The 23,026-nt window shown below is 39.1% G+C and overlaps 2 protein-coding genes across 6 annotated transcripts; both read left to right on the forward strand.

Moving 5' to 3' along the window:
• The first annotated feature begins 2,693 nt into the window (after positions 1 to 2,693).
• Positions 2,694 to 11,373, forward strand: LOC133738685 (pentatricopeptide repeat-containing protein At3g09040, mitochondrial). 5 transcript variants are annotated; one of them, XR_009860228.1, is made up of 5 exons: positions 2,694 to 2,842; positions 3,028 to 3,104; positions 3,236 to 6,791; positions 9,525 to 10,079; positions 11,094 to 11,373. XR_009860228.1 is itself a non-coding variant. In XM_062166267.1 (3 exons), the coding sequence occupies exon 3, from the start codon at positions 3,319 to 3,321 to the stop codon at positions 6,373 to 6,375; it is 3,057 nt and encodes a 1,018-aa protein (XP_062022251.1). In that variant the 5' UTR covers positions 2,694 to 2,842; positions 3,028 to 3,104; positions 3,236 to 3,318; the 3' UTR covers positions 6,376 to 7,751. The 5 variants fall into 5 exon arrangements, 1 of the variants encoding a protein (XP_062022251.1); XR_009860229.1 differs by lacking the exon at positions 11,094 to 11,373 and adding an exon at positions 7,767 to 7,855 and having other exon boundaries at positions 9,525 to 10,378; XR_009860227.1 differs by lacking the exon at positions 11,094 to 11,373 and having other exon boundaries at positions 9,525 to 10,378.
• Positions 11,374 to 22,424: 11,051 nt separating this feature from the next.
• LOC133737562 (uncharacterized) lies at positions 22,425 to 23,026 on the forward strand. Its single transcript, XM_062165089.1, has 2 exons — positions 22,425 to 22,905; positions 23,013 to 23,026. The coding sequence occupies exons 1-2, from the start codon at positions 22,425 to 22,427 to the stop codon at positions 23,024 to 23,026; spliced, it is 495 nt and encodes a 164-aa protein (XP_062021073.1).

Here is a 23,026-nt window from a genome sequence, read left to right on the forward strand (position 1 = left end):
TTGATGAAGTCTTGTGATTTACTGTATTTTGTTGTTTGGTAACTTCAAATCAATGTATGTTAGAACCTCTGTTTTATTGTATTGTGTATCAAATTTGTATGTTGAACTTCTGTTTTTGTATTGTGTTATTTGGTAACTTCGAACCAATGTATCTTATCTGTTTTGTCTAATATATGTATTTTGCCTTAAAAAAAAAAAGGTTGTATTTATAGAGAAAAATGATATTTTGAAATTTTACTGTTTTGTTTAAAAAAAAAAACAACAACTAGCTGTTGTTAAATAACGATCATATAATCTTGGCCATTGATTGCAATTATGATGATGAATGTTTAATCGATAGCCATTGATGAACATTTGACTGTTGGGAAGCAAATTGATTCTCATTTCAACCAATGGCAAGCTGTCACTTGCCCATTATTTGGTATTATTCTATCCGCCCAACTTGTTCATCTACCATGCTGGGACCACAAGTTTGACTGGGCTAGCCATAGGGTTAAGTTTGGCCCTCTTAGCAGCCCTATGACTCTTTTATAATTTGTTGTTGGAGATAAAAAAAAAAGGCTATATTTTAGGATTTTGGTCATTTGAACCCCCGTATTGGAGATGACATTGTGTTTATGTATATAGACTCAAGAGAAAATGTTATTTTCCAAAATACCCCTACTCAACTCGTAAATTTCACAGGCGTATGTCGGTTTTTATAGTATTTTACTGTCGCAACCCTAAAATTTTAAATAAAAAGAAAAGAAAAAAATATTTTACCCCTACTTGTAGGATCTCAATTTGAAGCATCTCTCCCTCCCTCAGAGTCTCTCTTCCTCTCAAAGAAACAAAATTAAAGCCCCGAGTAGATCGACATGCATACCGTAGAGATCGTTGTGATGGATAGCAACATCATCAGATACAATATTGGGACTCCCCACAACTTCGTTTACTACCCATTCAATGCCTCATGCACATAAGAAACTCAAATCGAAACAATCACTTATCACCAAGGCTAGGTAATTTTGAACAGTGGTGGTGGCCATCAAACTATCCTGGAAGCCTCATTTCTCTCCTTCGACGTATGTTGGTTACATTACCAAAGCTCCATACATATAGAACCAAAGAAACCTTACACTTGGGGGCCATGATGTTTTCGTTCCTCTTCCGCTCTATGTTAGCCAATAGTTTTTCTTAAAAGACTTTCTCCTCATTTTCTCTAGCCTTCAATTAATTTTTTGTTGCGGTATTTCGTCCCATTGGTCTAGGAAGAGAATCCGGAGTCGAAGTTGGTATCGGGGTGTTGATCCGTTTGGATCTTCATCACCTTCCAAAGAAATAGAGAGATTTTTTTTTGCACCGGTGGTGGATCAAACGTCACCCACAAGCACCGGTGGTTGATCCGTTTGTCTTATTTTATTAGCCCACAAGCATCTACGTTTTGCTTCTTCATACGTCATTGTGGTCCCAACAATTTGGACTGGGCTAGCCAAAGAGCTAAATTTGACCCTCTAATCAACCCTATGACCCTTTTATGACCATTTAGAAATTGGCCATTTGATCCCCCTTATTAGAGATGACCTAAGTCAGCTAGGCCAAAAAACTTGAGATTGCATAACCTATGAAAGAAACTTGTCCCATCCACCAAAGGTGGAAGTGATTTAGCATAAACATAACTGAAAATAAAATCAACAAACTCAAGAAGTCATTTGGACTGATCTAACCCTAGAAACGTAACTAGTAATATATTAAGCTCGATTAGCCTCAAGTGGACCATCAGACCCTTTGGGGCCACCATCCCCTATCTTGACCACTCTCACTAAAAAAGGAAGCATCCGTGCCATAACAAACATACCTAGTTGAAGACTCCTTGCTCAACCTTAACACAACCACACCTCTAATATCCCCTTTGGCCAAAGCTCATTTGCTTATCACCGTTGATCTTCCATGCATTCCCCCTATAACCATCAAACCTAGCCACACCAAAAGTAATCGAATCTCGAAGAACACCACATACAACATCTTTGAAAGGAACACACACTTCATCCTTCAGCGAACCCAACCACAAAAAAGATCTAGAATAGCTAACATCATTGAGGTCAAAAAAAAAAAAAAAAACCTTACTAATATAAAACAAAAGGTCCAGAGCCACCAAAGGCGTATGCCGCTACCTTTATACTCAATCATAGCTCGATAGTGACCTTTAAAACACAATAAGTGAGGTCGCCTAATATTAGGATTGAACCTTGGTCAAAAGCAATACCTCCAACCCCATAAACTAAATATGAACACATTGGTGTTTTGAAGATAAAATTTTATTTTACTGACATGTCCGTAGTGGGATGACATACTAGAAAAAACTTTGTCTAGAAGTTGCATAGGAGAAGACCTCACCATCATGCCTATCCAACGCACTAATACTAAACTGCCATATGAATAGTTTTTTTAAAAGTGAGAGCATTTGAGTGTATTTGTGTTATGAGATTTCGTTTGTTAGATCATGTGATAAAATTTAAATTTGAGGGGCTAAAGATGGTCCGACCATCTCACACAAGACTTTTTCGTTGGCAGTCACCCATCATACCTAACCAGATCATATTTCCAACTGCCTAATCACTTTCTGCCACCTGTTTGTTTTTATTTTTTGGCTGAAACCTGTCTCTAATTTGTTTATTACACATAAGCAAACTCTCTCTCTCTCATTCGCTTAAACCCTCCCACGCCCAATTTGAGTTTCCCAGGACACCGTTTGCTTAAACCCTCTGTCTCTCTCTCTCAGCCACTGAACAGTTTGCAGATTTTTCTCTTGGGTTCCAAACTCATAACAGTCCCAGCAGCTGCCCTTTCATTCCCCTCTTAGGTATGGGCCCTCTTTCTCATTTTAGTTGTTTCAGAATTTGATTTCTGTGAATGTTTATGCAAAATCAACCTGAGGTTTCTTAAATCTTCATTTTGATAGCATGATTGATTCTGAATTTCTATTGGGTTTCCTTGAGTTCATCAACTCTAAATTGAATGCTTGCCAATTTCTATGGTTTCATATAGGTTTCAGAGAGAGAGAGAGAGGGAAAGGATCAAGCTTTATACTTTTCAAGTTTGCCATTGTGAAATCCAGAACTGAGGTGCTGAGGCTAGTCATTTCTTTTCTGGGTTCTGTTTTCTGTTTCTATTTGCTTCACTTCAAAGCTTGGCATGCTTTATTTCTTTCACTCATATATTGATTGAGATTTTCGGTTTTTGTATAACATGACAGCCCCCATGTTAACTTTGGTGCAAACACTTGTAAAATGGATCAATCTTTTTATAAGCCAAGTGACATAACTAAGTCATGAGTCAATGCGCCTCAGGCTTCCCTTCAAAACTTTACACTCCTTCAGCCAAAACCGCAGACTCTCATCCGAATCAACTCTCCCCTATGGAACCCCTGAGCCGCTCCCCACCCATCTCTTCCAAATTTGTCGAGAACAATGCAGGCTTATCAAGACCCACAAAGTGTGCGGTGAAATGTCTGAAAGAGAGCTGGCTCAATCTTCAAGAACCTGCAAGGCTATCCATGCCCAGGGCTTGAAATTTGAAGTTGGGTCGAAAGGGTTGCTAGGAAATGCTATTGTGGGTTATTATGCCAAGTGTGGTAACCTGGGCTATGCCGAGAAGGCATTTAATTGCCTTGATAACAAGGATGTGTTTGCTTGGAACTCTGTCTTGTCGATGTATTCAAATAAGGGATTGCTCGAGCAGGTTTTTAACTCATTTGAGTCAATGTGGAAATGCAAGGTTTTGCCGAATGAGTTCACGTTTGCAATGGTCTTGTCTGCTTGTACAAGATTGGTGAATATAGAGTATGGTAGACAAGTTCATTGTAGTGTTATTAAGATGGGGCTTGAGTTGATATCATTCTGTCAAGGTGCACTTATTGATATGTATGCCAAGTGCAATTGTATAAGTGATGCTCGGCAGATATTTGACAGTGCAGTGGAGTTGGATACCGTCGCTTGGACAACAATGATTTCAGGGTATGTTCAAGTTGGGCTGCTTGAGGAAGCACTTAAAGTGTTTAAGGAGATGCAAAGAATTGGCGGTGTTCTGGACCAAGTGGCCTATGTGACTGTCATAAATGCATGTGTTGGTCTAGGAAGGCTAGATGATGCATGCGACTTGTTCTCGCAGATGCCCAATCCAAATGATGTGGCATGGAATGTGATGATTTCTGGGCATGCAAAGAGAGGTTATGAGGTAGAAGCTGTTAACTTTTTCCTGCAAATGAGGAAAGGTGGTGTAAAACCGACAAGATCTACTCTGGGAAGTCTTTTAAGTGCAATCTCAAGTTTAGCAGCTCTAGACTATGGGCTGATAGTTCATGCTATGGCAATAAAGCAGGGGTTAGACTCGAATGTTTACGTAGGAAGTTCTTTAATCAATATGTATGCCAAGTGTGAAAAAATTGATGCTGCTAAGAGAATATTTCATTATATATCAGAGAAAAATCTTGTCTTGTGGAACGCAATGCTTGGGGGTTATGCACAGAATGGGTATGCCGATGAAGTCATAAAATTGTTTGCTAATATGAAGGCATGTGGTATTCACCCTGATCAGTTTACCTACACCAGCATTCTTAGTGCCTGTTCTTGCTTGCAAAATCTAGAAATGGGTCGCCAATTGCATTCAGTCATCATCAAGAACCAATTTGCATCAAATTTATTCGTCGGAAATGCATTGGTTGATATGTACGCTAAATCAGGGGATCTGGAGGAAGCAAGGAACCAATTTGAGCTCATAAGCAATCGAGACAATGTGTCTTGGAATGCAATTATTGTTGGATATGTGCAGGAAGAGGACGAGGACAAGGCTTTTTGTATGTTCAGAAGAATGATATTGCATAGGACTGTGCCTGATGAAGTATCCTTGGCCAGTATACTAAGTGCTTGTGCAAATGTTCAAGCACTGGACATGGGACAGCAAGTCCACTGTCTCTCGATTAAAATTGGTCTAGAAACAAGCCTTTATGCTGGGAGCTCCCTTATTGATATGTATTCCAAATGTGGGCTAATTAGGGATGCACGAAGTGTTCTTGATTTCTTGCCCCATTGCAGTGTGGTCTCGATGAATGCTCTGATTTCTGGCTTTGTTCATAGAAACTTCGAAGAAGCAGTAAACATATTTCGTGAGATGCAGGATATTGGATTGAACCCATCTGAAGTTACTTTTTCAAGTCTTTTAGATGCATGCAATGGACCTATTATGCTACCACTGGGAAGACAAATCCACAACATAGTACTAAAGAAAGGCCTTTTGTTTGATGGTGATTTCTTAGGTGTCTCTTTTTTGGGAATGTATATGAACTGCCAAAGCAAAATAGATGCAACCAATCTTTTCTTAGAATTCCCAAAGCCAAAAAGCAAAGTTTTATGGACCGCTATGATTTCGGGACTCAGTCAAAATGATTGTATAGAGGAGGCATTGCAGTTGTATCGAGAAATGCGTAGTGATAATGCCCTACCAGACCAAGCAACTTTTGCCAGTGTTCTTCGAGCATGTTCTGTTATATCTTCTTTACAAAATGGTAGAGAGATCCATTCTCTCATTTTTCATACTGGTTTTAATTTGGATGAGTTAACATGTAGTGCCCTGGTAGACATGTATGCCAAATGTGGGGATGTGAGAAGCTCGGTGCAAGTTTTCCAAGAAATGGGTACTAAGAATGGTGTTATTTCTTGGAACTCAATGATCGTTGGTTTTGCTAAAAATGGGTATGCAGAAGATGCATTTAAGATCTTTGATGAGATGAAGCAATCTCATGTTGAGCCTGACGACGTCACATTTCTTGGTGTTCTCACTGCATGTAGTCATGCAGGGAAGGTGGCTGAAGGTCGTGAGATCTTTGATTCTATGGTCAATTATTATTCTATTCGACCCAGGGTTGATCATATTTGCTGCATGCTTGATCTTCTGGGCAGATGGGGTTTGCTTAAAGAAGCAGAGGAGTTTATTGATAGGCTAGATTTTGTACCAAATTCTATGATTTGGGCCACACTGCTTGGTGCTTGCAAATTACATGGAGACGACATAAGGGGTCGGCGTGCGGCTCAGAAACTGAAGGAGTTAGAACCACAAAGTTCATCCCCATATGTGCTACTTTCTAGTATGTGTGCTGAATCTGGAAACTGGAATGAGGCTAACTCTTTGAGGAGGGAAATGAAAGAAAAAGGGGTGATTAAGTTGCCTGGATTTAGTTGGATTTCTGTGGGACAGAGGACAAATTACTTTGTTGCTGGGGACAAGTCTCATCCAAGTGCTGCTGAAATTCATGTCGCTTTAAAGTACTTGACAGCAATAATGAAAGGAGAGGGCTATGTTTTTGATGAAACAGATTCTTTGTTGCATGAAGAAGAGTGAGAGAATTCCTTTTGGTAATCTGAGGCTGACAATTCTACTCCCTTAGCAAGAGTGCAAAGTACATTAGAATTACTTTCCCAGCAGTATTCTGCAATGATGCTTTGCAGTTGCAAATCTAATCTCTCTCTCTCTCTCTCTCTCGCTCTCTCCCTCACTCAAATATATTTCGGAGTTCCCCTGATAAGGGATTCTCAGCTGAGGATCTGATAATTGGGCAGCCTGGTTAACAGCAAGTCAAGTTCAGGCAGTATGCAATGTATGTTCATGTGGATATCAATTGCTGGTGGAGCTTGTTTTACTACTTTTTAAAAGCAGAGAGACGCTGGCAAGAAAGTACCTCACTGTTTGATTTAGTGATGGGTTTGTTTCTCTGGTACCTCAGGGAATCCAGCCAACATATTTGGAATTTGGAAACTGTGAGCCTCTTTACATTCCTCGTACAAATTCTGATTTTTTAATTCACTATTTCAATTATATTATGGTTCTTTCTTTATGAAAGTATATTCGAAGGTGTTTCTTTGTTAATTTTTATTGCTCCTGCTCCATTGTGATGTTGAAGGTTCACTTCATTATGTCTACTTTGGAACTCTTGTTCTAACAATTTCACAGATTTAATTTCGTATTTTTCATTTTTATAGTTTCCTCAATGGAACTTGAATAGTATGCATTTAAACACAAAACATGTTCCTATTAATTGCGAGTAATATCGGAAATAACTTACTTTATAAGAGACGAAGAACCGAAGGCAGTTTTATGTAGAACTTTAAGAACTTGGGATCTCACCATAGCCACTTCATCTCCAACCTTTTAAAATTGAAAAAGTTCCATTTTCTCTCAGCATGTTATTCCCTTCAATAGATGAATGGATTTCAATTTAAATATAATAGTTTATTCTTCATATTGTATAATTCGTACATGCACCAAAGCAATTCGATTACCATGCTTGTTCCGTTTAGAGCTCAGTAGCCACTCCTGCTTTAATCTTCCTTGTTCATATTTCATTAGCTGTGAACTTCTTGTCCACAGCTTTTGTTTCTTGTTTCTGGTTCCCTCTTCAATGAAATTTTGTGTCTTAAAAAAAACAGAGAGAGAGAGAGAGAGTCATGTAATCTTAGTAGGATGTTCTTTGAACTATTGAATGTCATGTAATCTTCTATAATCATGTAGAGAGAGAGAGAGAGAGAGAGTCATGTAATCCTAGTAGGATGTTCTTTGAACTATTGAATGTCATGTAATCTTCTATAATCATGTAAAACCACAACCTAATTTAATTCAAATGTGTTTAAGTGAAAAGAAGGTCTCTCTTAGATTGAAGTTGATAGTTTGGAAAATGGTTGCTTTAAATTTATGAGTAACATGCTTAAATTCCCAGAATTAATGTTCTTGTTCAGGTTGCGAATTTAAGAAATGCAAGGGCCATATTCTTGATTCAGGCTATTGAAGACCAAATAGTATTTAATTATTACCTTGATTCAGGGAGGTGCGTTTTTAAAATTATGGATCATGTTGTCCCAACTGTGTAAAGATGTGGTTTAGGTCTTCGAAATAGTTCTTAAAGGCATAATAAACACATTTAACTCAGACTTGATCCTACTATTATGCTTCTGATGAAACACATATTTGCTATTTCCATTCTGTATCTTTAGTAGGATCATATCTCCTCTTCTTAGATTGAAGTCAACTTTGAATTGATAGTTTGTAAAAAGCTTGCTTTTAAAATTATGAGTACCATGCTTTAATACCCAGAATTTGTGTTCTTGTTCATGTTGCTAATTTAAGAAGTGCAATGGCCGTATTCTTGATTCAGGCTCTTGAAGGCCAAATAGTATTTGATTATTACGTTGATTCAGGGAGGTGCATTTAGAAATATGGGTCATGTTGTCCCAAACTGTGTAAAGATGTGGTTTAGGTCTTCAAAGCAGTTCATAAAGGCATAATACACACATATAACTCAGACTTGATGCTACTATTATGCTTCTGATGAAGCATATATTCTCTATTTCCATTCTGTACCTTTTGTAGGATCATATCTTTCTTTGTAGACAGTGCTTCTGCTACAAATTCCAGTTATATATGATTATATTATTACCTCCATTGCTGACCGCACTGGTTTAAGTGTGTTTGCGTGTGTCCTTGAGTATGATATCTGCATTAGTTAAGTGCAAAGAAAAGGAAATTGTAGAATAAAAATAAAGTGATTCTAGCTCTTACAGAAGCTACTTCATCTTCGACATCATGACAAAAGTCATGGTTCTGGTGTTACTAGTAATAGTGCATTGTTCAGATTTTATATAAGGTTGCGCACCAAAGCTTTTGATAATCCTTGTCTTGGGTACTTGATCAAAATCTAAGGTGATGCACACTCAAGGTTACCTTTTGTTTATGGGTTCTTTGCACCTTAAAACATCCAATTTCTTGTTGCAATATTAAGTAGAACTAGAACCATCTTTAAAAGAATGCCTTCGGATTTAACACCAATTCTAAGTTAATTGCGACTGTTATTGTTGGATTTATGTTAATTTCTATCCTTATAACCGTGTAGCTCTTTCTATGGAAGTGCTTTCTTGATTTGCTTATTTTCCACCTGCTGTTGCTTTCTGTTCTCTGTATCACTGTCTAAGTTAGCTCTGTTGAGAATATTTTTAGTTAACTGCTTAGAATTAATATGATATATAAGCTGAATGTTTGCAAGAACAGGTAGGTATGATAAGCTTTAAGTGATAGAAAATCTACATTACCACTCAAGGTTCTCATATAAAGAGTAATGGTGCTTCAAATTATGTAAAAAAGGGTGCTTATAATCAAAGCTTTATAAATACTTTCCTTGAGTTGGACGTTTGTTTAAAATATGATATGACAACCACTCAAGCATCTGCTCCATTATTCAATTATTTATTTTTTTCAGGATTCTTTGGATCTTAAAAAATTGATTTAATTTATGTAAACTTCAATATTCAAACAAAAGCTTTACAGGTATGTTAGAAAGAAAGAAAGAAATAGTATTATGATGTGTCAGCAAATCTAAATTGATTGCTCGTAAAATGCATCCTTATTCAGTATAAATTGCTGTCTTATCCAGAATGAAAATCATCTTGAAGCTTTACAAACAGCAATTAGTATTAATACTATATGATTAACTCTGTGCTCAGGTCCTAGTTGTTCCTCTATTGGTTGAGGTGCCTTTACAGTGGTGCCTATTTCATCCTACAGCTCATGGTCAGGGTCTTCAAATAAACTCAATGCCATGGAATACAGGTATATAGCATAGCACTCATAATGGATACATTGATTTTCCTTCTATGCTGATGCTGCAAAAAAATTGAGTAGTTATAAAAGGGGAGCGCTGCTGGAGGCATTTGGTTTATTCTATACAAATGAAACTTATGTGTCCGAGATTCTGATACGGAAAAAGGCATTCTTTAAAAGTTGGAGACCTTAGGCTTGTGGTAACAACCTTGTACAAGGTCAAGGTTTTGGCTTGAAGGTTGAGAAAGGTGTGGTGAAACTTTTGTAAGGGGAAGATTTAGATGCTGTGCTGGTCGCTAATTAGGTGGTTCATGAGGTGAGGATGAAAAATGAGGGATTCATCTTTAAAATAGTCTATGACAGAGTCTACGACCACACTGAGTGGATCTTTTAAATAGTTGCTCGGAAAATAATGGACTTGGAGCAAGGTGGTGAAATGGATTGGAGGGATGTCTGAGGTCAGCAAACTTTTCTGTTAAATGTTTGCAGGAATTTGCATATCTTCTTGTCTTCTATTGTTGATTTGTCATTTTGCACATGGAGTACGCATTTCTCTGTATCAATGTTTTGAAGCTCATTAGTCCTGTTCTATACAATCCACAATAATTTATGTTTTTTGTTTTTATCAGTCAATTGGTTACCTGCATAACTTGATAACTCTGTTGAAAGTATTCTAGTTTCAGTTCTGTTTTGAATCTGTCATGGATGGTATCAATATCCTTAAGTTGATGCATTTTTCAAATACCCACTAACTTTATCTGTTGCCTTTTGTTTTCTTCTTTTTTTCCCAGGGTTCTTTGCATAGTAAAGCATTCAATTTGATGTAACCTTTTATAGTCGGTCAAAAACATTGGAACTATCTTAAAAAAAAAAAAAAAAAAAAAAACCTTTGATATAGCAAACTCTACATTTACCTTGTAGAAAGCAATCAAAGCTTACATACTTTTGACCGAACAAGAATATCTAAAATTTCTAGTTTTAAGTATTGTATTTTTGGAACTGAGGAGATGTTCTTAAACACCAAATAGTTGATAATATTACCTAATGACGGAGGTCCTCTTACAGAGTTGGGTTCATCTTATCCTATAGCGATATGGTTGAGGCCAGCAAGAGTGTCAGTGTCATGGAAGAGGTATATCATAAAGCACATCTAATGAGACATTGCGTTTTAAATCTAATTGCCAGTGAGTAGTTGCCCTAGATCTTACTGTATACTTAATTTCAGTACCCTATGTAAATGTCACATTCTTATTTCCTATGGCATCAAATCTCCTCTTTATCGAGTCTCTGGGTAGATTTGGACGACCATACTCAAATTCAAATTATATTTCTGGTATGCCTCTGGTAAAGTGAATAGCTACATCTACTTGATTTTCTTTTTACGATTCAAGTGATAAGTAAAAGTTAGCAATCAGGCTTACAGATACATTTGCACATTTATTTGAGGCACCTCATCCTCTTGATTTTTGCAGCAAGGGAAGTGCACGCATTTGTGTCTAAAATGGCCACTAAAAGTATCCAGGTTTCAGATCTAGAGAGTTTTCTTACTGGAGAAGTCTAATCAATTATATTTCTATCGGTATCAAGAAGGGTGTAAGTTCATGATTCGCAATGATAGTTGGATTTGCTGAAAGTGCCCATGTATAATATAAATTGAAGATCCTTGATGAGATGAAACAATCTCACATTGTGAAGAGGGCTGTGTTGATGAAACAGATTCTTTTTTGCACAAAGAAGAGTGAGAAAAGCACATATGAGGGCAAAGTGAGGGTTGTTATTTCTGTGCATGCTAGTTCATAGTCACAGAATCCTAGTTCCAGTTGTTCTAACTTCTAACTAACGAATGCAATGTTTCTGAAGGAAGATGGATTCCACATACACACCTCGTGTATAATGCCTTGCATATCCAGTTGCAGAATGTGGAATTCATAGATTAGGTTTATACGAAATTCTGGTGGAGTACGAAGAATTGTGATATTCCAATCTCCAAGATTTTATTTTGTACCATTCTTGAAAGACTTGGTGGAAAAGTTTGTTTTTGTTGGCGGGTCATTAAGGTACGGTGACTGTTGAACTGAATGGGAATAAAAACCTATACAATCAAATTGTTGTGGTATTTATATGAAGTGATTAGAGACGACACGGTGAAATATGTGCAGAAAATCCATAGAATCCAAGAATACTAGAACAGTGGCGGCTAAATTAGACAGAATAAAAGCAGATCCGTTTACTACCTGCCCAAGTTGGTTCATTTGATATCAAGGACTTAGACTCTTATAGGTCGGGTCAATATTCCTAAAGCAGCCTGCTTCAGTGCCAATGCAAGCACACCAAAGAGGCTTTTGTCTTCAGATTTTCAAGTTGGATTATTTTTTGATAAGGTGGATGACAAGCAAATAATGAGTTGATGCTGATATTCGGTTTTTTACCCCCCGCCACCAAGTTAAATAAAACATTTTTTAAGTTTATGTAACTCGAAATAGTGCTTTCACATATAGAAAAGAGAATGGCACAAAACCTAGCATTCTGTTAGGGTAGAGAGCAGCCGTCATCACAACAGTCCTTTTCTGAAACTTTCCTCCATGAGCATGGAGGCTTTGGGAGGCCGGCGAGGTGGGGAGGTGATGGGCGGATTAGGCTTTGGCGTGTTCCGACTTGTTTCTTCGCAGTGGGGTTACCATAGTGAGGTGCGACGCCATAAGATGCATGGGTGGTGGAATAGCCACTTGAATATGGTGGTGTAAAGGTGTGGTATGGTGGATGCGGCGGTGCTTCGATGCGGTCCCAGGGTCTCGGTTCCTGGTCGTAGTCGCGTGCAGCAGCGGTGGGCATCCGCGATCGGAGTACGGTTGCTGTGGAGCGATTGAGCCCGACTCCAGGCTGGGGTCCAGGTTCATTGCTGGGCTGGAGAAAGGTGGGCCGGATTTGGGGTTGGGATCAGATGTGGATCTAGGACCAGGGTTGGAACCATGTCTAGATCCGAGTTCATTTTTGGGATTCGGGTTGGGTCTAGAATTGGGCTAGGGTTTATGAGTTGGTTTGCGCTTATATTGGGTGTTTGGTATGGGCCCTTGAGCTGTGGTACAGGTTCTTAGGTGAAAGATTACTCTCTATTTGGAGTATCTTTTACGTGGGAGATGTATAGATGGTCATTACACCAGTTACACTATTAGAAGATTACCCTTTCATAGTCGGTCACACTATCGGTAACATAGGTGGAAGATTATTCTTTTTTCGGCGTATGATATACGAGGAATATGCTTGGTCAGTCATATTACCGGTTACTTTGATGGAAGATTATGCTATTATGGTAAGTCATACCATTAGTAACTTTTTATATAACCCGGTTTATAGCTGGTGCATCATCAGATGCGTTGTTGCATCCAGTCGTGTCTTTTCTAGGTTTTATTTCCGATGCCTTGTGGTATCTTGTTTTATTTTCGTACTTTTCATTTATAATGTATGTTTTACATCTGCCTTTTGTAATCTTTCTTAGGCCCCGTTTGAGATTGCTTCGCTTTTAAAAAAATCAACTTTTGTTTTAAATTTTAAATTTTATTGTGTTCAGTATAGTAGCTTTAATTTAAAATTATAGGTTACTAGCAGTAACCTTAGAAGCAATCCAAATATTACTTTTAGAAGTTGTTGTGGATCAAACCATATTCTAAAGTTGTTTTATGTACTGACAGCACTTTTTAAAGTATTGTTTACCAAACACGTAATTGTTTTAATTCACAATGATTATTCTTACAACATAGCAGCAGTAGTTTTTTTAAAAGTCACAGCAATCTCAAACTAGCCCTTAATCTATGTTGAACTACAAGATTTGATTCACAATTCAACCCCATTATTTGATCTCCAAGTAAAGCATACAATCAGTGTTAATTAACTCGATGATAGTGATGAGTTCACAAATTTTCCTTACATAAGAACCTTGAGAAAATACCTTTAGTTAGTTGTCCTGTACTGGTGATTCATGGGACGGCTGATGAACTGGTGCACTGGTGGCATGGCCAGCAGCTTTGGTATCATTCGAAGTACCAGTATGAACCACTGTGGATACAAGGAGGGTGTTAGCATGAGTCATGAGATTGATATCCCATTTATTGTGGTAAATGTGGATTGATTGAGATTGTGTAATCAAGGAGAGAATATTTGTGTAATTAAGGAGAGAATGGAGAGAATATCACGTTGTAATTATTGTAATTAGTTTCCTAGTAGAACTCTGTAACTTCTGTATATATACTCCAATTCGGGAGATGAGAAATATATGAGTATCAGAAAATTCCCAATCTCTTTGTTCTGTTTGACTTGGTATCAGAGCAGAGATCCGTCTGGACTTTGTTCGTTTGTTTCCGCTGCAAATTTGTCTTTGTATACTCTTTAAGAGTTTGTCCTTTGTCTTCGTCCTCTGTTCCTTCTGCCCTAAAAACCCTAAAAGTTTGCAACACCTTGCTGTCAAGTTTGTACTCTTTGAAAAAGTTTGTCTTTGTCATCTATAGCAGCTCTGCCGTCCTATTTCGATCCATCAAAATCTGTTTGTTCTTAAAGCTTCGGTTGCTGTTTGAAGAAGAAGACTGGGAGATTTGACCAACAAGGCAGCCATGAATCAGGGGTATCAGCCGAATCAGAACTACAACCAGGTGACTTGCAACTATTGCAAAAATATTGGCCATTACAAGAGTCAATGCCCCAAATTGCTAAGAATCAACTCCAACAACTCTGGGTCGAAAGGTGGCAACAATAATCAAAGAAGCAAGGCAGCAATTCAGTTGATGCAAGAACCTGATTTCTATGGTCAGGACCATACTAAGGGTAATGTTCCTCTAATTGAGGAACATCGAGGTAAAATTGGTATTGCTTTGAATATTTCTGACTTTACTGGTAGTGATACATGGATAATTGATTCTGGTGCGTCTGACCATATGACCTATGATAAGTCCTTGTTTACCACTTTGTCTTCCCCATCTATAACACATGTCTCAAATGCAAATGGTAAGTCCTTTCCAGTTTTAGGTGTTGGGTCAGTCCAAGTTACGCCTTCTATTATTCTCTATAATGTCCTCTATGTACCCTCTCTATCTCATCACCTCTTATCTGTGTCTGAATTAAACTCACAAAACAAGTGTTCTGTAACCTTCTATCCAATGTATGTTGTCTTTCAGGATCTGTGCACTCGGGCGACAATTGGCAAGGGAGACCTGAGGGGGAGACTGTTTCACTTGGATTGCATGTACGCAGGACAGACACAAGCACCACAAGGTCCAGTTGCCTTGACATTGAGTTCTGATCGGTTGGATGAGTTATGGTTGTGGCATCGGCGTTTGGGTCATCCGTCTTTTGGTGTCATGAAGAAGTCCATGCCCTCTTTGTTTTTGGGAGTAAGTAATTCTAGCTTACATTGTGAGACTTGTACCTTAGCTAAGAGTCATCGGTCTAGTTATTCTCCGAGTTTTCATTCTAGTACTCTGCCTTTTGAGTTAGTTCATTCAGACTTGTGGGGACCTTCCAAACATCCAACCCTTTCAGGAATGCATTACTTTGTTTTGTTTATTGATGATTTTACGAGATTAACGTGGGTTGTTCTGCTTAAGTCAAAAGATGCGGTTTTCTCCGCCTTCACAGCATTCCATAATCTTGTTCGTACCCAATATGATGCTAACATTAAAATTTTCCGATCTGATAATGGGGGGGAATTTGTTAACCATTCGTTTCATGATTATTTCCAATCTCATGGGATAGTTCACCAAACCACTTGTCCTCAAACACCAGAACAAAATGGGGTTTCTGAGCGGAAAAATCGTCATCTTTTGGATATGGGTCGTGCCCTTCTTCTTAGTGCCAATATGCCTAAATATCTCTGGGGGGAGGCGGTGCTATGTGCTTCCCATCTTATTAACCGTCTCCCATCTTCTTCTCTTCAAGGTCGTATTCCATTTGAGGTTTTGTCTAGTCATGTCTCCATTCCATCTCTCAATACCCTTCCTGCCCGTGTCTTTGGTTGTGTAGCTTATGTCCATCTTTATAAGAACCAACGTTCCAAGTTAGATGCTCGGGCCCTTAAGTGTGTCTTTGAAGATCAGTGAGGACACATGTTATTTTCTCGCCTACTGCGGCTCCTAGTCAGGGGGAGAAGAGTGTTTTCTTTGAAGATCAGTACAAGGAAGTGACCGAAACAAGCCTTGAAATCACAAATTCGTCCGAGGGCCATTCCGTTGAACCACTACAGCAGCCGAGTCCAGAAGCTCTTGATGCAGCTCTCGACCCTTCGCGTCCGACACCTCCAGTTCCTTCAGAAGCTTTGTTTGATCCGTCGACTGGGTCTATTCGACAGGTCGAAAAAGACTTCGATCCGTCGAAGGGGGAGCATCGACCCGTCAACAATACACTGCCTGAATTGCCTGAAGACATTAGTTGGAAGAATGTGCATGCTACTTCAGCTACTCCAGTCTCTCCCTCTCCATCAGCGGTCTCTCCTGTTCAGTCTTCGCCTGAGGTATGTAGTGGTTCCCCTTTGTCTAGTAATTTGTCTAATAATCCTCCTTTGTCTAGTAGTGTTGTTCCTTTAGATGGAACTACACAGGTTCAAAGTAAAGTCTTGCCAGATAGATCAACCCGTGGTCAGCCCCCAAAGAAGTATGAACCGAGTTTGAGTGCTAAGGTTAAGTATCCTGTAGCCAATTATGTGTCGACCCATAGGTTGTCTAAACCATATGTAGCCTTTGTGAATCAATTATCTTCTGTGTCTCTTCCTAGTAAAGTGCAGGATGCAATGAAGGATGAGAAGTGGGTAAAGGCGATGGCCGTGGAGATGGATGCACTTGAGAAGAACTGTACGTGGGAGTTGGTACCATTGCCTCCAGGAAAACAGACTGTTGGGTGCAGATGGGTGTATACTGTGAAGCACAATTCAGATGGGTCGGTGGATAGATATAAGGCAAGGTTAGTGGCAAAGGGTTATACTCAAAAGTATGGAGTGGACTATGATGAGACTTTTGCGCCAGTGGCAAAGATCAATACAATCCGGGTACTTCTGTCTCTAGCAGCTAATCTTGATTGGCCTCTACAGCAGTTTGACGTGAAGAATGCTTTCTTACATGGAGATTTAAATGAAGAAGTATACATGGACTTGCCTCCGGGATATGGTACTTCCACAGGAGAGAAGGTGGTGTGTAGACTAAGGAAGTCGCTATATGGTTTGAAGCAGTCTCCAAGAGCTTGGTTTGGTCGGTTCACAACATTTATGAGGAGAATTGGATATAGGCAGAGTAACTCAGATCACACCTTATTCCTTAAGCATCAGAAGGGTAAGGTTACAGCCTTGATTATTTATCTTGATGACATGGTGGTGACAGGTAATAATTTAGAGGAGATTAAGAAGTTGCAGAGTCAGTTGTCCACAGAATTTGAGATGAAAGACTTAGGAAATTTGAAGTATTTCTTAGGGATTGAAGTTGCTCGAGGGAAGGATTGTATTATGTTGAGTCAGAGAAAGTATGTCCTCGATTTGTTAGCAGAGACTGGCATGCTTGATTGTAAGCCAGCTGATACTCCTATTGAGCAGAATCATCGGTTAGCAGAATATCCGGATCAGGTACCCACAAATAAGGCAAGGTATCAAAGGTTAGTTGGGAGGTTGATTTATTTGTCACACACTAGACCAGATTTGGCTTATGCAGTTAGTGTTGTGAGTCAATTTATGCATAATCCTAGTGAAGCTCATATGAATGCTGTAATTCGAATCTTGAGCTACTTAAAGTCTGCTCCAGGTAGAGGGTTGGTGTTCTCCAAGCATAGACACTTGGATGTTTTTGGGTATACAGATGCAGACTGGGCAGGTTGTATTACTGATCGAAGGTCTACTTCAGGCTACTTTACGTTTGTGGGTGGTAATTTGGTTACTTGGAAAAGCAAGAAGCAAAAGGTGGTAGCCCGTTCCAGTGCTGAAGCAGAGTATAGAGGAATGGCTCGTGGAGTTTGTGAGATGTTGTGGTTGAGAAACTTGATGAGAGATTTGGGGTTCAAACAGAAGAAGGTGATGCCTCTATATTGTGATAATAAAGCTGCTGTTGAAATTGCTCATAATCCGATTCAGCATGACAGAACGAAGCATGTGGAGGTTGATAGACATTTCATTAAGGAAAAGTTGGATGGGCAAATTATTTCATTTCCTTTTGTACCTACTGAGGAGCAGTTGGCAGACATTCTTACAAAGGCAATATCTAGCAATGCGTTTTATGACTCAATTGACAAGTTGGGCATCCGTGATCTGTATGCTCCAACTTGAGGGGGAGTGTTAGCATGAGTCATGAGATTGATATCCCATTTATTGTGGTAAATGTGGATTGATTGAGATTGTGTAATCAAGGAGAGAATATTTGTGTAATTAAGGAGAGAATGGAGAGAATATCACGTTGTAATTATTGTAATTAGTTTCCTAGTAGAACTCTGTAACTTCTGTATATATACTCCAATTCGGGAGATGAGAAATATATGAGTATCAGAAAATTCTCAATCTCTTTGTTCTGTTTGACTGAGGGAACCATAATGACTTGAATAAGTACCCGCGATTCAGAAAGCATTTAAAGAAGTTTGTATCGGACATGGAGATAGAATTTCCATATAGAAGAGCTAGCCAGAGCATAGATCACGACGATAGGTCGAGGGCCAGTTCCGAAGAGGAGGTGAGATCAATAAAGAGTTTTGATGTGGATAAGTCAGAGGAACAAGCAAGTAATGTCAATGGAATGATTTTCAGATCAGTTGGGTTGTTAAATTGTTTTAAGCTGGCATAAACCAAGTGACCAACTAGTGCATGATTCTCATAAATAAGACAAAAGGTAGGATTTTTTGTTTCTTTATTGTTCTAAATTCTGTGCGCAAACAAAACCAAAATTATAATCTTAGACTATTAAAATCAAAGATTCTAACATTACTGACCTCCAATAAATACATTATTGGGGGGCAATAATCTGTCTATTGCCCCCCAATATACCACCAAGAAAACTCCATTTTCAATCAATAACAGATTAGTGTACTTTAATAAACACAAAGAATTAATCAGAAAACTTTTCAAAGCCCTAATTTCAGTGATTAATTAACCACAGTTAAGAAATTATTTGGGGGCAATAATTTGTCTATTGGCCCCAATAGACCACCAAGAAAACACTCCATTTTCAATCAATAACATATTAGTGTACTTTAATAAACAGTGCAGTGATTATTGCCCCCCAATAATTTGTCTATTGGCCCCAATAAACAGTGCCGTTTGGTTTGTTATACATGTTATTTTTTAAATAATTGTTGGAATTGCTGTAAAATTAGAACACAAAATAATATCGTAATATTGTAGAAAATAACAATAATATAATAGTGATAAGAAATAAAAGAAAAGTAAGAAAGTATAATAATATGTAGATTTTTATATGGGAGAAACTTATTAAGTCGAGGCGTGCAAATGCACTGTTTTGAGAAATCATCTCCTACTGCACGGGGTTGAATGATGAACTTCTCTTAAGATACAACAACTCTTCGAGCTCCATCGTGCAGGTAAAAAGCCTTATTGAATCTTAATCACCTGTACACTTTAAATGGTGTGCGGTGTACACGTAAAATTTATAGGTTGTATAAGTAGGCATTTGGCTAGAGTAATAGTATTTGGTGGATTGCACTATATTGCATACACTCATTGTCCAACAATCTAAAATTAATTACGGCTTCTCCTTTATATGGTACAAAATTAAATTGGACAATATTACATACAAAAATGATGAATTTTTCATTCTATCGTGCAAGTGCAACCTCTACTGCCATACGTCCATGTCAACAGTTAATGAAATTTTTTAACGGCGAGATACAAATTAATTGTTAACGGTACGTAGCAAACTTGGGGTATCGAAACGACAAAACTTGATAGTTAGGTGTAAATTGAAAATGACCGCATAGGTTCAAGGATCTTTTGTACTTTTTTTTAAAGATAAAAAAATCTTTTGTAATTAAAAAAAAAAAGAAGGAAAAAAAAAAAACCCAAACCCAACCCCAACTAGGAAATCCTAAGGCACCTATGAGACGCGTCCAAGTTCCACTACTCGTTTCTCTCCCCGAATCTCACTTTTTCTCTCCCCGAGCCTATATATTAAAGACGCGTCTCTCTCTCAATCTCACTTTTTCTCTCCCCGAATCTCAATGTCGATTTCATCTTCTTCTTATTCCGGTGGGTTTCTCACGTCTGAGCCCTCAAATTCGATGGTGGCCTCCTCGTCTTCTTCTGGGTCTGTGATGCCAACGCTGGCCCTATATGGTTTCCCAATCTTGGTTTGATTTGGATTTCATATTTTAGTATTCAGGCCGGTTCGAAGTATTTGGAATGCTTGTATCAAAACTAAAATGAGGGATTTTTTTTTCGTGGTCGAAAGAATATGATCTTGTTTGAGTGACGTATCCACTGCCAAAATCAGAATAAAACATCATGATGATTTAGAAACTTAATTGCTTAGATATTAAACTAAAAAAAAAAGGGAGAATGATCATTTACCCAATTTTTGGGTTAATTAACCCCACTTACCCAAAGACTCTAAGAGATTGCCTACGTAACCAAACACTCTAAGAGATCATTTCCCTAATACCCAATTAAGTATTTTTTTTTTATTCCTTTTTATTTATTTTTGGGACAATTTTGCCCTCTCATTCTTTATCACTTAGAGAGAAGTCATTTGAGACCTTGCCGGACTCCGGTGACCAGTGGCCGGCCGTGGACTCCGGTGACCGGACTCTGGCAACCGGTCACCGAAATCCCGAATCCGGCTACCAGACTGGTAACCGGATTCCGGCGTCTGATTTAGTTGCCCCCTAATAATACCCAGTAACCATATTATTGCCCCCCCAATAATCATATTATTGCCTCCCAATAATCATATTATTGCCTCCAATAATCATATTATTAGCCTCCAATAATCATATTATTGCCCTCAAGTGAATTGCATAAACTCCCAAAACCAAAATGAATACACTACAGACACAATTGATCAACTTATATGTTCAACTGTACACGTTCACTTTTTTTTTCTTTTTCTTTTTTTCCCTTCCCCATTCTCGGAGCTCACAATATACCAAAAAAAAAAGTGCTCTGGGCACCCAGAAATTGCTCTTGGCACCCACCAGAGTGTGAGGCCGGCAGTTCGGGTCTCTTCTGATCGAGACTCTGGGTTCTCTGAGGCGAAGGCTTGGAAGTTGACGAGGACTTTGAGGTGGAAATGGAGTTGGGCTTCGATTAGGGAGGCTTCGAGGCGCGACCGACTCCTTCTCCTTCGCTACCGTCCAGTCCCTGACGCCCAACTCCGCTACCAACTCCGGCTACAAGATCACCATCCCCAATCGCCTAGTCAATCGCCGTCCGGCAGAGATGGTAGTGAATCGGGATCTGGAATCCCTTGGCTGCGGTCCAAAACCTCGATCGACTCCAAGGATTCGAGGATGGCTCCATTCACTGAAGCCTCGTCCCAGATTTGGGACTTGATTGTTCGGAGACGGGATCAGCGACAGGAGGGGGGGGGAACGATGAGAGAGAAAGAGAGAGTGACTATTATGGAGGCCTAGGGATCGACGATGGAGTAGGCGGTGGTGATGGCTGAGAAATGCCCATTGGTAGCCGGCGGGGATAGAAGCTACGAGGCCTAGGGCTCGACGACAGTGGTCTGGGTGAGGAGGCGGATGTGTGTGTGTGTGAGAGAGAGAGAGAGAGAGAGAGAGAGAGAGATGAGTGTAATTTATTAATTAAAATAAGGTTAAAACTGTCAATAAATGTTAGATTGGGTAAATGGGAATAAAAAACTCTCAGTAGAGTAAGTGGGCAATTTTTAGACTAAAATTGGGTAAGTGGTCACGACCCCAACAAAAAAAAAGAAAAAGACAGAGGTCGTCATAAAACTTCTTGAGGAATGAGGAATGGTAGGATCAAATTTACGATTCAGAACCATTATTAGGGACACTTTTTTTTAATAAATATTAAAAAAAAGCTTCATTCAACTTGATATAAATTTGCAGTAAAGGGTAAATAATGATCTTGTTAAACTCAACAAAATTCTAGTAGTTAAATCACTCAAAATTGAAAAGAGTACCACAGTCCACTCGACAAAACTTACGACTTAAATAAAAAACAAGTATTTATTTTTTATTTTTGAGAAAGCAAGTTGTAAATGAACAAATTTTGGTTTTCATTTTTTTTGAAGTATGTTTTCATTTTCATTTTTTTATGCATTTTTGTCATATCCTTTTTTTTTTTTTTTTGAAATGCATTTTTGTCATATCCTAATTTCACAAGGAGTAGGCAAAAAAATGTATCCGTTACAAATACGCGTAAAAAAAATACGCGTAGAAATATCCAGCATCGCCTATAAAATAGTAGAAGCACACGCTCCGATTCGATCGGTTCGCTTCGCTCGGCTTCAGTTCCGGGCCTAATTTTCTCGACAAACTCGCCGAGCTCTGAACCTCACTGCTACTCCGACTCTCCTTCGTCCCCTTCGACTACGCCACCGATTCCCTCAACTCGCCCGAGTTCACCTTCTCCGACTCAGCAACCGGCGCTTCCTTCACCACCGAATCGGAACTCTCCCCGAATCATGTCGATTTCATCTTCATACCCAACGCTGCCCCCCTCGACTCCGCCACCGATTCCCTCAACTCGCCCGAGTTCGCCTTCTCCGACTCAGCAACCGGCGCTTCCTTCACCACCGAATCGGAACTCTCCCCGAATCATGTCGATTTCATCTTCATACCCAACGGCACTGCCTTTAGGTATGAAGATGTCGTTCATCCCCACCGATTCACAACTCATCAGGTTTATTCTCCACGATTCTGCCCCGAATTTTATTATTACTGATTGCGATCTATTTGGCCAGGAAGAGCCCTGGGAAATCTGGGACAGATATCTAGGGTTTCTAAATCAATACAACCCAGATGAACTCTACTTCTTCATGCCTTCGCTGAAGAAATTGAGCCGGTCTAATGGTGGTTCAAGGATCAGCCGAACAATTGGCGGTGGTAGTTGGACTCAGAAGGAGCCAATCAAGTTTGTGTGCGACGAGGGCAGATCAATTGGGGTGAAGAGAAAGCTTAGATATCACAACCAAGGGTCAGATCAACATGTGCAGTGGTGTTTGGATGAGTATACTAGTGTTGAGGTTGCTAATTCATGTGCAATTTTCCGGCTCCGGAAAAACGAGCGACAATACAAATCACTGTGTGGTATTTGTGTGGAAGACTTCTTTCAGCCTCTACCATTAGGTATGAAGATTTTATTCCGCCCCACGGACTCACAATTGATTAGGTACTTTCTTGGTTTTGATATTGCCCCAGATTTTATTGTTTATGATTGTGATTTGTTTGGACAGGAATGTTGGCGTGA

Source organism: Rosa rugosa, chromosome 3 (genome assembly GCF_958449725.1).
Source record: "Rosa rugosa chromosome 3, drRosRugo1.1, whole genome shotgun sequence".
In the NCBI taxonomy this organism is placed as follows: Eukaryota; Viridiplantae; Streptophyta; class Magnoliopsida; order Rosales; family Rosaceae; genus Rosa; species Rosa rugosa.